We start from the raw sequence: 13105 nt of genomic DNA on the forward strand, positions 1-13105 counted from the left end.
TTAGGGTGGTGGATGGGGTGCCAATCAAGTGGGCTGCTTTGTCCTGGACGGTGTTGAGCTTCTTGAGTGTTTTTGGAGTTGCACTCATCCAAGCAAGTGGAGAGTATTCCATCACACTCCTGACTTGTGCATTGTAGGTGGTGGAAAGGCTTTGGGGAGTCAGGAGGTGAGTCACTCGCCGCAGAATACCCAGCCTCTGACCTGTTCTTGTAGCCACAGTATTTATATGGCTGGTCCAGTTAAGTTTCTGGTCAATGGTGATCCCAGGATGTTGATGGTGGGGGATTCGGCGATGGTAATGCCGTTGAATGTCAAGGGGAGGTGGTTAGACTCTCTCTTGTTGGAGATGGTCATTGCCTGGCACTTATCTGGCGCGAATGTTACTTGCCTCTTTTCAGCCCAAGTCTGGATGCTGTCCAGGTCTTGCTGCATGAGGGCACGGACTTCTTTATTATCTGAGAGGTTGCAAATGGAACTGAACACTGTGCAATCATCAGCAAACATCCCCATTTCTGACCTTATGATGGAGGAAGGTCATTGATGAAGCAGCTGAAGATGGTTGGGCCTAGGACACTGCCCTGAGGAACTCCTGCAGCAATGTCCTGGGGCTGAGATGAATGGCCTCCAACAACCACTACCATCTTCCTTCGTGCTAGGTATGACTCCAGCCACTGGAAAGTTTTCCCCCTGATTCCCATTGACTTCAATTTTACTAGGGCTCCTTGGTGCCACACTCGGTCAAATGCTGCCTTGATGTCAAGGGCAGTCACTCTCACCTCACCTCTGGAATTCAGCTCTTTTTGGACCAAGGCTGTAATGAAGTCTGGAGCCGAGTGCTGGCAGAACCCAAACTGAGCATCGGTGAGCAGGTTATTGGTGAGTAAGTGCCGCTTGATAGCACTGTCGACAACACCTTCCATCACTTTGCTGATGATTGAGAGTAGACTGATGGGGCGGTAATTGGCCGGATTGGATTTGTCCTGCTTTTTGTGGACAGGACATACCTGGGCAATTTTCCACATTGTCGGGTGGATGCCAGTGTTGTAGCTGTACTGGAACAGCTTGGCTAGAGGCGCAGCTAGTTCTGGAGCACAAGTCTTCAGCACTACAGCTGGGATGTTGTCGGGGCCCATAGCCTTTGCTGTATCCAGTGCACTCAGCCGTTTCTTGATATCACGTGGAGTGAATCGAATTGGCTGAAGACTGGCTTCTGTGATGGTGGGGATATCGGGAGGAGGCCGAGATGGATCATCCACTCGGCACTTCTGGCTGAAGATGGTTGCAAACGCTTCAGCCTTGTCTTTTGCACTCACGTGCTTGACTCCTCCATCATTGAGGATGGGGATGTTCACAGAGCCTCCTCTTCCCGTTAGTCCTTTAATTGTCCACCACCATTCACGACTGGATGTGGCAGGACTGCAGAGTTTTGATCTGATCCGTTGGTTGTGGAATCACTTAGCTCTGTCTATAGCATGTTGCTTCCGCTGTTTAGCATGCATGTAGTCCTGAGTTGTAGCTTCACCAGGTTGGCACCTCATTTTTAGGTACGCCTGGTGCTGCTCCTGGCATGCTCTTCTGCACTCCTCATTGAACCAGGGTTCATCCCCTGGCTTGTTGGTAATGGTAGATTGAGGAATATGCCAGGCCATGAGGTTACAGATTGTGCTGGAATACAATTCTGCTGTTGCTGATGGCCCACAGTGCCTCATGGATGCCCAGTTTTGAGCTGCTAGATCTGTTCTGAATCTATCCCATTTAGCACGGTGGTAGTGCCACACAACACGTTGGATGGAGTCCTCAGTGGGAAGATGGGTCTTCGTCTCCAGGAGGACTGTGCGGTGGTCACTCCTACCAATACTGTCATGGACAGATGCATCTGCGACTGGTAGATTGGTGAGGACGAGGTCAAGTAGTTTTTCCCTCGTGTTGGTTCGCTCACCACCTGCCGCAGACCCAGTCTGGCAACTATGTCCTTCAGGACTCGGCCAGCTCGGTCAGTAGTGGTGCTACCGATGTTAAGCTGAAGCACGTCTGAATGCTCAGGTGGATGTAAAATATCAAGTGGTGCTATTTGAAGAAGAGCAGGGGAGTTCTCCAATTGTGTTCGCCCATTTGTCCCTCAACCAACATCACTAAAACAGATGGTCTGGTCATTATCACACTGTTGTTTGTTGGACCTTGCTGTGTGCAGATTGGCTGCCTTAATTGCCTACATTATAATAGTGACCGCACTTCAAAAGTATTTCATTGGCTGTAAAGAAGTTTTGGGACGTCCAGAGGTCATGAAAGGTGCTATATAAATGCAAGCTCTTTCTTTCTTTTAAAATAGCAGCCAGAGGAACATTGTCTGAACAGGTTGGGGTAATGATCCAACAGGGCAGAAAATGACTCGATTGAGGTGAGTGACTTGAGGTGAAATTGTCCTTGTGTGGGGAGCGTGAAACGGCCAATAGCGAATCAGCAGGTCGGTTTATAACAGAAATAAATTAATTTCAACAGAAAGAAAACGGGACCAAGTGTAAAACAGGTGGCCGATTCTCTGTCACCCGTTATGTGCTACAGTCTGAGACCAGTTTCTACCCCATTGTGTCCCCGGGCCGTATTAGAAACTAATTAATGAATAAACCACCATGGGAACATTGGATAGATTTAAAAATAGGACCTTATTTGAAGCTGCATACCTATCCTCTTAGGCCATTCATTTCCTGTAGATCTTCCTCCGAAGTTTTGGAGGACGATCGGTTTAACGCCATCGTGTTTTACCACCCCACCCCACACTTCCTGCTCCGCCATAACCTCACCCTCTCCATCATCTCCTCAGACATCCTCCCAGGCCTCAGTCGCACAACGGGGGAGCTTCGAGTTCCAGATCGTCCGAAAGCCAAACGCCCAAATCCTAGAAGTCATCGCCTTTCTTTGGCACATCCCGACCTCTCGACCTCGACAGGCAGCAGGGAAGAATCGTCCCGCGCTCAATGGGGACTCAAGTCGACCTCAATAAAAACCCACTGGCACTTTCGATTCAGAAACTGATTTCCACCTCACTGATTTCTCCCCACGTAACCTTGACCCGAATTACAAAAAAAAGCATTGTATTTCAAAAATAACCCTGTCGCACTTTCTATTAAATTCTTAAAATGAAACTTGATGCTGCCACCAACTGCGTTGATCCTATTGGAATGTGTTGAATAATTGGGTGATTGATTCCATTTTGAATTCCCTCGGAAGGGGGTCTTTTAATTGACGAGAGTCTCAGTGGACGAATAAACTGTTGCTTTATACAAGGGTCTCTTTGTTAAAAGACCACAGATCTCAACTCGTCTGACAGATCATGTCAGCTCCCTTGAGATGCGAAGTTGAAGAAGCCAATAGATTTGGAGCAGTAGATTGTAGAGTGCCCAAGACTGAGCACACATGGGTCACATGGCTACGGGACGCCATTAAACATGCAGACTCAAACAGTGATTGAATTGGACGCGGCGTTTGTTCCACCAGCCTATGAGCAGGCTGTCGGAAGGACAGTCGCCTCAAGGTGCCCGGCGTCTGCTTGTCCTAAAAGGTGAAGGCGTACACGACGCCAACCACCACAATATTCCCGATGGTCGCAATCACCGCAATCCATAACCAGATGGCGTCGTTGGAGGACGAAGCCGGTACCTCAGGCTGGTTCGGAGCGTTCACATTGGTTGACGAATTGAAGAGTGAGAACTCGGTGTTGCATTCATCGATAGGCGAATCCATGAACGCCCCAGCCATAACAGGGATCTGTGGGAGGAAGCACAACGCAAAGATATTCAGCGCGACTTTCACAAGGCACTCTCTTCTAGGTTTACAGTGAACCCACTTATAATAATGAAAATAGGAACATTGGAAAATAGAAACAGGAGTAGGCCATTCAGCCCCTCGAGCCTGTTCCGCTATTGGATTAGATGACTGATCTGCACCCCAACCCCATTTACCCGCTCTCGTTCCATACCCTTTGATACCCTTACCCAACAAAAATCTATCATTCTCAGTTTTGGAAGCTCCAATTGGCCCCCAGAATCATTTTGGGGGAGAGAGTTCCAGATTTCCACTACCCTTTGTGTGAAGAAGTGTTTCCTGATTTCACTCCTGAACGGCCCAGCTCTAATTTTAACATTATGTCCCCTTTCCTGGACTCCCCCACCAGAGGAAATAGTTTCTCTCTCTCTACCCTATTGAATCCATTTGTCACTTTAAACACCTCGATTAGATCACCTCTCGACCTTCGAAACGCAAAGGAATACAAGCCAAGTTTATGCCACCCTTTAAGTCCTGGTATCATACTGGTGAATCTGCACTGTACCCCCGTACCCCGAGACCAGTATATCCTTCCTGAGGTGCGGTGCCCAGAACTGAACACAGTCTCCAGATGGGATCTGACCAAGGCCCTGTACAACTGAAGCATCACTTCCTCCCCTTTGTATTCCAGCCCCCTTTGAGATAAAGGCCAACATTCCATTAGTCTTCTTGATTACTTTTTGTACCTGATTTGTGTACATGGACCCCTAAATCTCTCTGCTCCTCCAAAGTCCCTAAACTCTCACCAGTATGAAAACATTCCAATGTGTCTTTCTCAGATCCAGAGTGAATGACGTCCCACTCACTCAGTCTGTTTATGTCCCTTTGTAACTCCCTGCTCCCATCCACTTTTATAATGAACCATTTTGCAGTCGACCTATTTATTAGTAATTCTTTCAGAATAAACTATTTTATTTGTGCGAGTTCTTTCTTTCTTCTGAGCTAAGCCAGCATGGAGTTTGATTGCAGCCTGTCCCATCAGTCTGCAACTCAGAGCCGGAATGTTTACTCCATAAGCTATGTTCAGGTCGTTTTTAAACTTCTGGGTTCTCTCCTCGATCAGAGCAAAGAATCCTCCATATCCGTGAGGCTCATTCTGTTCGACCCTCCCAAGCCAGAGGGCCTCTGCTTTGAAACCCACTGTCAACTGTTACAAACACTGGCCGTTTATAGTCACCTCGCAGCTCCCCAGCTGTTTCTCCAGCCAGCTCAAGCATAGCAGCCAGAGCAGGAGCCGGACTCAAACTGGTCTTCGGCCAAGCATGACGGCACAAGCCAAATGGCTCAAACTCTCTAAAAAGAAATTAACAACTTGCATTTCTATAGTGCCTTTCATGACCTCAGGACGTCCCAAAATGCTTTCCAGCCAATGAAATACTTTGTGAAGTACAGTCACTGTTGTGGTGTAGGAAACATGGCAGTCAATTTGTGCACAGCAAGATCCCACAAACGGCAATGTGATAATGACCAGATAATCAGTTTTAGTGATGTTGGCTGTGGGATAAATATTGGCCAGGACACCGGGAGAACTCCCCTGCTCTTCTTCGAAATAGGGATCTTTCACATCCACCTAAGAGGGTAGACGGGCCTTGGTTTAACGTCTCATCCGAACATCGGTCCCTCCGACAGTGCAGCACTCCCTCAGTACTGCACTGGGAGTGTCAGCCTGGACTTTGTGCTCAAGTCTCTGGAGTGGGGCTTGAACCCATGACCTTCTGACTCAGAGGCGAGAGTGCGACCCACTGAGATTGGTGGGAGCGGAAGAGCATCGAGGCCGACAGAGGAACGCAGCTCCCATATTCCAGTCAGCCCCCATCACTGACAACAGAGAGGTTCAAGCAGAGCAATGGACCAACCACCCCACACCCCCGGCTTTCGGGACATGGTGACAAGAAAGAACTTGCATTTATATAGCGCCTTTCAGGACGCCCCAAGGCGCTTCGCAGCCAATGAAGTACTTTTTGAAGTGTCGTCACTGTTGCATTGTAGGCTATGGGCCCCGACAACATCCCGGCTGTAGTGCTGAAGACTTGTGCTCCAGAACTAGCTGCGCCTCTAGCCAAACTGTTCCAGTACAGCTACAACACTGGCATCCACCCGACAATGTGGAAAATTGCCCAGGTATGTCCTGTCCACAAAAAGCAGGTCAAATCCAATCCGGCCAATTACTGCCCCATCAGTCTACTCTCAATCATCAGCAAAGTGATGGAAGGTGTGGTCGACAGTGCTATCAAGCAGCACTTACTCACCAATAACCTGCTCACCGATGCTCAGTTTGGGTTCCGCCAGGACCACTCGGCTCCAGACCTCATTACAGCCTTGAACCAAACATGGACAAAAGAGCTGAATTCCAGAGGTGAGGTGAGAGTGACTGCCCTTGACATCAAGGCACCAAGGAGCCCCAGTAAAATTGAAGTCAATGGGAATCAGGGGGAAAACTCTCCAGTGGCTGGAGTCATACCTGGCACAAAGGAAGATGGTAGTGGTTGTTGGAGGCCAATCATCTCAGCCCCAGGGCATTGCTGCAGGAGTTCCTCAGGGTAGTGTCCTAGGCCCAACCATCTTCAGCTGCTTCATCAATGACCTTCCCTCCATCATAAGGTCAGAAATGGGGATGTTCGCTGATGATTGCACAGTGTTCAGTTCCATTCGCTCCCTCTCAGATAATGAAGCAGTCCAAGCCCGCATGCAGCAAGACCTGGACAACATCCAGGCTTGGGCTCATAAGTGGCAAGTAACATTTGCGCCAGACAAGTGCCAGGCAATGACCATCTCCAACAAGAGAAAGTCTAACCACCTCCCCTTGACATTCAATGGCATTACCATCACCGAATCCCCCACCATCAACATCCTGGGAGTCACCATTGACCAGAAACTTAACTGGACCAGCCATATAAAGACTGTGGCGACAAGAGCAGGTCAGAGGCTGGGTATTCTGCGGCGAGTGACTCACCCCCTGACTCCCCAAAGCCTTTCCACCATCTACAAGGCACAAGTCAGGAGTGTGATGGAATACTCTCCACTTGCCTGGATGAGTGCAGCTCCAACGACAGTCAAGAAGCTCGACACCATCCAGGACAAAGCAGCCCTCTTGATTGGCACCCCATCCACCACCCTAAACATTCACTCTCTTCACCACCGGCGCACTGTGGCTGCAGTGTGTACCATCCACAGGATGCACTGCAGCAACTCGCCAAGGCTTCTTCGACAGCACCTCCCAAACCCGCGACCTCTACCACCTAGAAGAACAAGAGCAGCAGGCGCATGGGAACAACACCACCTGCACGTTCCCCTCCAAGTCACACACCATCCCGACTTGGAAATATATCGCCGTTCCTTCATCGTCGCTGGGTCAAAATCTTGGAACTCCCTACCTAACAGCACTGTGGGAGAACCTTCACCACACAGACTGCAGCGGTTCAAGAAGGCGGCTCACCACCACCTTCTCAAGGGCAATTAGGGATGGACAATAAATGCCGGCCTTGCCAGCGACGCCCACATCCCATGAACAAATTTTTAAAAAGTGTGACAGAGACACATTGGAGCTGTACCGTACTAGCTTGTATTTGCTAGATAATGGAGACAACTATATGAAGGAAAATTTGGATCCTGGTTTTGGACCCAAAAAAAGGCTGGAAGCTGGTGCTAGGGTTTCATTAAACAAGTCACAGATACACTGTATCTGGTTCAGCATGCGATGATCATAGAATCATAGAATCATAGAAAGGTTACAGCACGGAAGGAGGCCATTCAGTCCATCGAGTCCGTGCTGGCTCTACGCAAGAGCAATCCAGCTCGTCCCACTCGCCCGTCCTTTCCCTGTAGCCCTGCAATTTTTTTCCTTTCAAGTACTTATCCATTTCCCTTTTGAAGGCCATGATTGAATCTGCCTCCACAACTCTGCATTTAAGTTTCTTACAAGGGAGATAGTTCAGGCAGCGGAAGCAAGTCTGGATTAGATGTACTCGCCTGGACGGGTGAAGCCACAACAACACTCAAGAAGCTCAACACCATCCTGGACAGAGCAGTTCACTTGATGGGTGCTCCTCTTCATTTGGATTCAATATCCACCCCCTCGGCCATTGACCCATTGTGGCCACAGTATGTCCGATCTACAGGCTGCCCTGCAGCAACTCACCAAGGTCACTTCGACAACACCTCCCAGACCCTGTGACCTCCACCACCGAGAAGGACAAGAGCAGCAATGAGCAGGAACACCATCACCTCCAAGTCACACCCCATCCGGATTGGACATTTATCGGTCGTTCCGTCATTGTCACTGGGTCAAAATCCTGGAACTCCCTTCCTAACAGCACTGTGGGAGAACCGTCACCACACGGACTGCAGCGGTTCAAGAAGGCGGCTCACCACCACCTTCTCAAGGGCAATTAGGGATGGATGAACATTAAATGCAGCCTTGCCAGCGACGCCCACATCCCGAGAGTAAATGATGTGCTTCATACCTCGGAGTTGCCAACCCTCCAGGAATACCCCGGAGTCTCCAGGAATTAAAGATTAATCCCCCGGACACAGCTGCGAGTTAACACCCGGGGAGAAACATCATGGGGGGGGCTTTTAAAAAATGGAGTGCTTTTTTGAACACTTTTGTTTATTAATTATGAAAATATTCGAGATGGGAGAAAAGGCTCTTTGTCTGGCGGGGCAGTTGGAGACTGTGAGTCACGTCATGAAACCCCCAAGGATAACTTCAACCAGAGTTCGCAACTCGAGTCACCCTACGCCCGAGAGCTGTGGGCTGGACCTGACGTTGGTTGGAGTCCTGGCAGCCTGTCTGAGGACTTTGCAATTTTCCTTGCTCTTTTGGTTGCTCAATCTTACCCGCATACCGAATCCTCTTTTGTGATCGATGATGCTTTAGATCTGTCGTTAAACCAGGATTACGAGCTGCTGCTCGGGTGCAGGTCCTAACTATAATCTGCTTCGGCTAATCCCAGATGAGGTCAGAAGCTGGCAGATGGAATGTCCTACTTGACAGACCCTTCCATATGGGCAGGTTCCGACTGCCAAAGCCTGCGATTAAAGCCCAGCTGTTCTAGTGCCCTCTACTTAAGGTAGATTTGGAGCTCAGCTGCTTCTGTTCCCTTTATTAATGCAGGGCTCGGTTGCCGTTTCCTGAATGCTGATGGTGAGCAGAGAGGGAAGGACTTGTCCCATTTTCATTTTGCTTTACAACATTCATTTCCGTGACGGAATCTTAGAGGAAAAGAAATTCTTCTCAAATACCAAATTGTCAAAATATTGATTTATTCCTGGTCATCCCAGTGTCTGACACGTATAAAACCTATCGCTGTGTTCAAGAGCTTCCAAAGCAAGCTTTTAAAAGAAAAACAGGAGAAAATCGCCTCAAAAGCATCCTGATTCCACTTGCTGTGTGACCCTTTCAATTATTTTGTTATCCAGCACAGCGTCTCGGATGCCCATCTTACATTGGGCACATTTTAGAAAGGCAGCACGACACTGTGTAACTAATGGGGAATTGTGTTCGACTCCAAGTGATGTCAGTGCGACCACATTAACATACTGCAATGAAACTCCTGTCCGCAGTACTGGGGGAGTGCTACACTCCTGGAGGTACCGTCTTTCGGCTGAGACGTTAAACCGAGGCCCCGTCTGCCCCTCTCGGGTGGACGTAAAAGATCCAATGGTCACTATTTCAAAGAAAAGCAGGAGAATTCTCCCTGGTGTCCTGGGGCCAATATTTATCCCTCAACCAACATCACTAAAAAAAAAACAGATGATCTGGTCATTTATCACACTGCTGTTTGTGGGATCTTGCTGTGCGCAAATTGGCTGCCGCGTTGCCTACATTACAACAGTGACTACGCTTCAAAGGTACTTCATTGGCAGCAAAGCACTTTGGAACATCCTGAGGTCGTGAAAGGCGCTCTAGAAATGCAAGTCCTTCTTTCTTCGGTGGGATTGCTGCGGCCTAAATAACGGCCGCCCCCAAAATGTAAGTTTTTTTTTCCCACTTACCTCCCTATGGTGCCGGGAGGAGCAGAATTCCTCCTCCGGGCTGCACAGCAATCCTGAGGGTTGTTGCCGGAGGGCAATACCCTCCTCCCATTCTTCTCCCCACCAACGAGGCAACAGGTCCAAATTTCATCTCCGACCCGGCGAGCTGCCTCTGGAGGCACGTCAATCGCCGGCAGGTCACCTCTATTAGCAGAATGAGGCCTGAAGACCAATTTCATGTGTGCCTCGGGCCTCCAGTGCGCGATTGCAGCTCGAAGACTGTTTTGGACCCGATATCAGGCCGAAGCCAACTTCTACCTGTGTATCTCTTCGCTTTGTACAAACCCTATTCCATGCTTTTTGGGTGAGTATTTTGCATCTAGGGCTGAAACCAAAGCACCAAGGAAGAATTTGGTTATGGACAATGGGGTGGGTTATGGACAGTGGGGTGGGTAATAGACGATGGGGTGGGTTGTGGGTGATGGGGTGGGTTGTGGGTGATGGGGTGGGTTGTGGGTGATGGGGTGGGTTGTGGGTGATGGGGTGGGTTGTGGACGATGGGGTGGGTTGTGGGTGATGGGTTGGGTTGTGGGTGATGGGGTGGGTTGTGGGTGATGAGGTGGGTTGTGGGTGATGGGGTGGGTTGTGGGTGATTGGGTGGGTTGTGGGTGATGGGTTGGGTTGTGGACGATGGGGTGGGTTGTGGGTGATGGGGTGGGTTGTGGGTGATGGGGTGGGTTGTGGGTGATGCGGTGGGTTGTGGGTGATGGGGTGGGTTGTGGGTGATGGGTTGGGTTGTGGGTGATGGGGTGGGTTGTGGGCGATGGGGTGGGTTGTGGGCGATGGGGTGGGTTGTGGGTGATGGGTTGGGTTGTGGGTGATGGGGTGGGTTGTGGGTGATGGGGTGGGTTGTGGACGATGGGGTGGGTTGTGGACGATGGGGTGGGTTGTGGACGATGGGGTGGGTTGTGGGTGATTGGGTGGGTTGTGGGTGATGGGGTGGGTTGTGGACGATGGGGTGGGTTGTGGGTGATTGGGTGGGTTGTGGACGATGGGGTGGGTTGTGGACGATGGGGTGGGTTGTGGGTGATGGGGTGGGTTGTGGGTGATGGGGTGGGTTGTGGACGATGGGGTGGGTTGTGGACGATGGGGTGGGTTGTGGGTGATGGGGTGGGTTGTGGGTGATGGGGTGGGTTGTGGGTGATGGGGTGGGTTGTGGACGATGGGGTGGGTTGTGGGTGATGGGGTGGGTTGTGGGTGATGGGGTGGGTTGTGGGTGATTGGGTGGGTTGTGGGTGATTGGGTGGGTTGTGGGTGATTGGGTGGGTTGTGGGTGATTGGGTGGGTTGTGGGTGATTGGGTGGGTTGTGGGTGATGGGGTGGGTTGTGGGTGATTGGGTGGGTTGTGGGCGATGGGTTGGGTTGTGGGTGATGGGGTGGGTTGTGGGTGATGGGGTGGGTTGTGGACGATGGGGTGGGTTGTGGGTGATGGGGTGGGTTGTGGGTGATGGGGTGGGTTGTGGGTGATGGGGTGGGTTGTGGGTGATGGGGTGGGTTGTGGGTGATTGGGTGGGTTGTGGGTGATGGGGTGGGTTGTGGACGATGGGGTGGGTTGTGGACGATGGGGTGGGTTGTGGGTGATGGGGTGGGTTGTGGGTGATTGGGTGGGTTGTGGACGATGGGGTGGGTTGTGGACGATGGGGTGGGTTGTGGGTGATGCCTTGAATATAGGGGATACGACTGGATGTTCCCATCTATGAATTGAAACATCCTTTGTCCAACTCGAACCTCGAAATCTCACAGTAAATCAAATATTCACGGTTACATCCATGAACTGTGCTTCCATAACAGAAAGAATTTGAGAAGTTTGGCTTTGTATTGAAGCTTCTTCTCTCTCAATGGTTGATCACTAACTCCCACATGGATCTGGAAGCTTTTACTTGTCGATCTTCTCTCGGCACAGAAGTGTACGGCTGGGACATGAACAATGACCCTACTTGCAGTAACCTGTTTATTGGATTTAAGGCAGTATCATTGCTAAACATCCCAAGGGAGGGAGGAGGCTCGTGTGGAGCATAAACACCGGCATAGACCAGTTGGGCCGAATGGCCAGATTCTGTGCTGCAAATTCCATGTAATTCTATGTAACCTCTGAAAAGTAAGTATTACCAAACAGACTAGCAGGTTTCCAGACTCAAACAGCTGACAGCAAAACAGTGAGAGGAAGCATAAAAAATTTAGCAAATACTAAAAGTACAAATAATATATACAACGGGAAAGTCCATCATGGGTTAATTACCCTTTGGAAGAACTTCTGTGGATGGGACATAAAAGTGGTTGTAGGTTTGTGAAAGCAATTTCTGGTCTCTTGGCTTATTGAGTGCATTGGGGGTCGGTCTGGACTTGGAGATGATGTAAAGTGGGTGATAGTGAGTCTGCAGCCCGTTCTACATCACTCCCCATTTGAACTCAAGGGAAATAAAAATCGGGGGAGAGATGTAAAACTGGCTGCCGATTCGCTATCTACCCTTACTCAGTTTCGACTTCCCATAAAACTTCTTGTGTCCTTGTATGGTGCAATATTGCAATGTCTGGTATCATTTAACCAGGGAGTGAAATACAGTCCCTTTAGTTTGATTAATTAGTGTAAATTGGAGTCAGTCCAGCCCAGTTTAAAACATCAGCATTGAACTGTGGCTACGAGAGCAGGTCAGAGGCTGGGTATTCTGCGGAGAGTGACTCACCTCCTGATTCCCTAAAGCCTTTCCACCATCTACAAGGCACAAGTCAGGAGTGTGATGGAATACTCTCCACTTGCCTGGATGAGTGCAGCTCCAACAACACTCAAGAAGCTCGACACCATCCAGGACAAAGCAGCCCACTTGATTGGCACCCCATCCACCACCTTAAACATTCACTCCCTTCACCACCGGCGCACTGTGGCTGCAGTGTGTACCATCCACAGGATGCACTGCAGCAACTCGCCAAGGCTTCTTCGACAGCACCTCCCAAACCCGCGACCTCTATCACCTAGAAGGACAAGAGCAGCAGGCACATGGGAACAACACCACCTGCACGTTCCCCTCCAAGTCACACACCATCCCGACTTGGAAATATATCGCCGTTCCTTCATCGTCGCTGGGTCAAAATCCTGGAACTCCCTTCCTAACAGCACTGTGGGAGAACCGTCACCACACGGACTGCAGCGGTTCAAGAAGGCGGCTCACCACCACCTTCTCAAGGGCAATTAGGGATGGGCAATAAATGCCGGCCTCGCCAGCGACGCCCACATCCCATGAACGAATAA

At 50.0% G+C, this 13105-nt stretch overlaps 1 protein-coding gene across 1 annotated transcript in view; it reads right to left on the reverse strand.

The window, feature by feature from the left end:
* Positions 1-1199: 1199 nt before the first annotated feature.
* LOC137326201 (uncharacterized protein C14orf132) overlaps positions 1200-13105 on the reverse strand; it is a 170232-nt gene continuing 158326 nt past the window's right edge. Inside the window, exon 2 of the mRNA XM_067991073.1 lies at positions 1200-3765. Within this exon, the coding sequence (XP_067847174.1) occupies positions 3553-3765 (213 nt within the window). The 3' untranslated portion in view covers positions 1200-3552. The remainder of the gene's footprint in view (positions 3766-13105) is intronic.

Source organism: Heptranchias perlo, chromosome 10, assembly GCF_035084215.1.
Source record: "Heptranchias perlo isolate sHepPer1 chromosome 10, sHepPer1.hap1, whole genome shotgun sequence".
Taxonomy (NCBI): Eukaryota; Metazoa; Chordata; class Chondrichthyes; order Hexanchiformes; family Hexanchidae; genus Heptranchias; species Heptranchias perlo.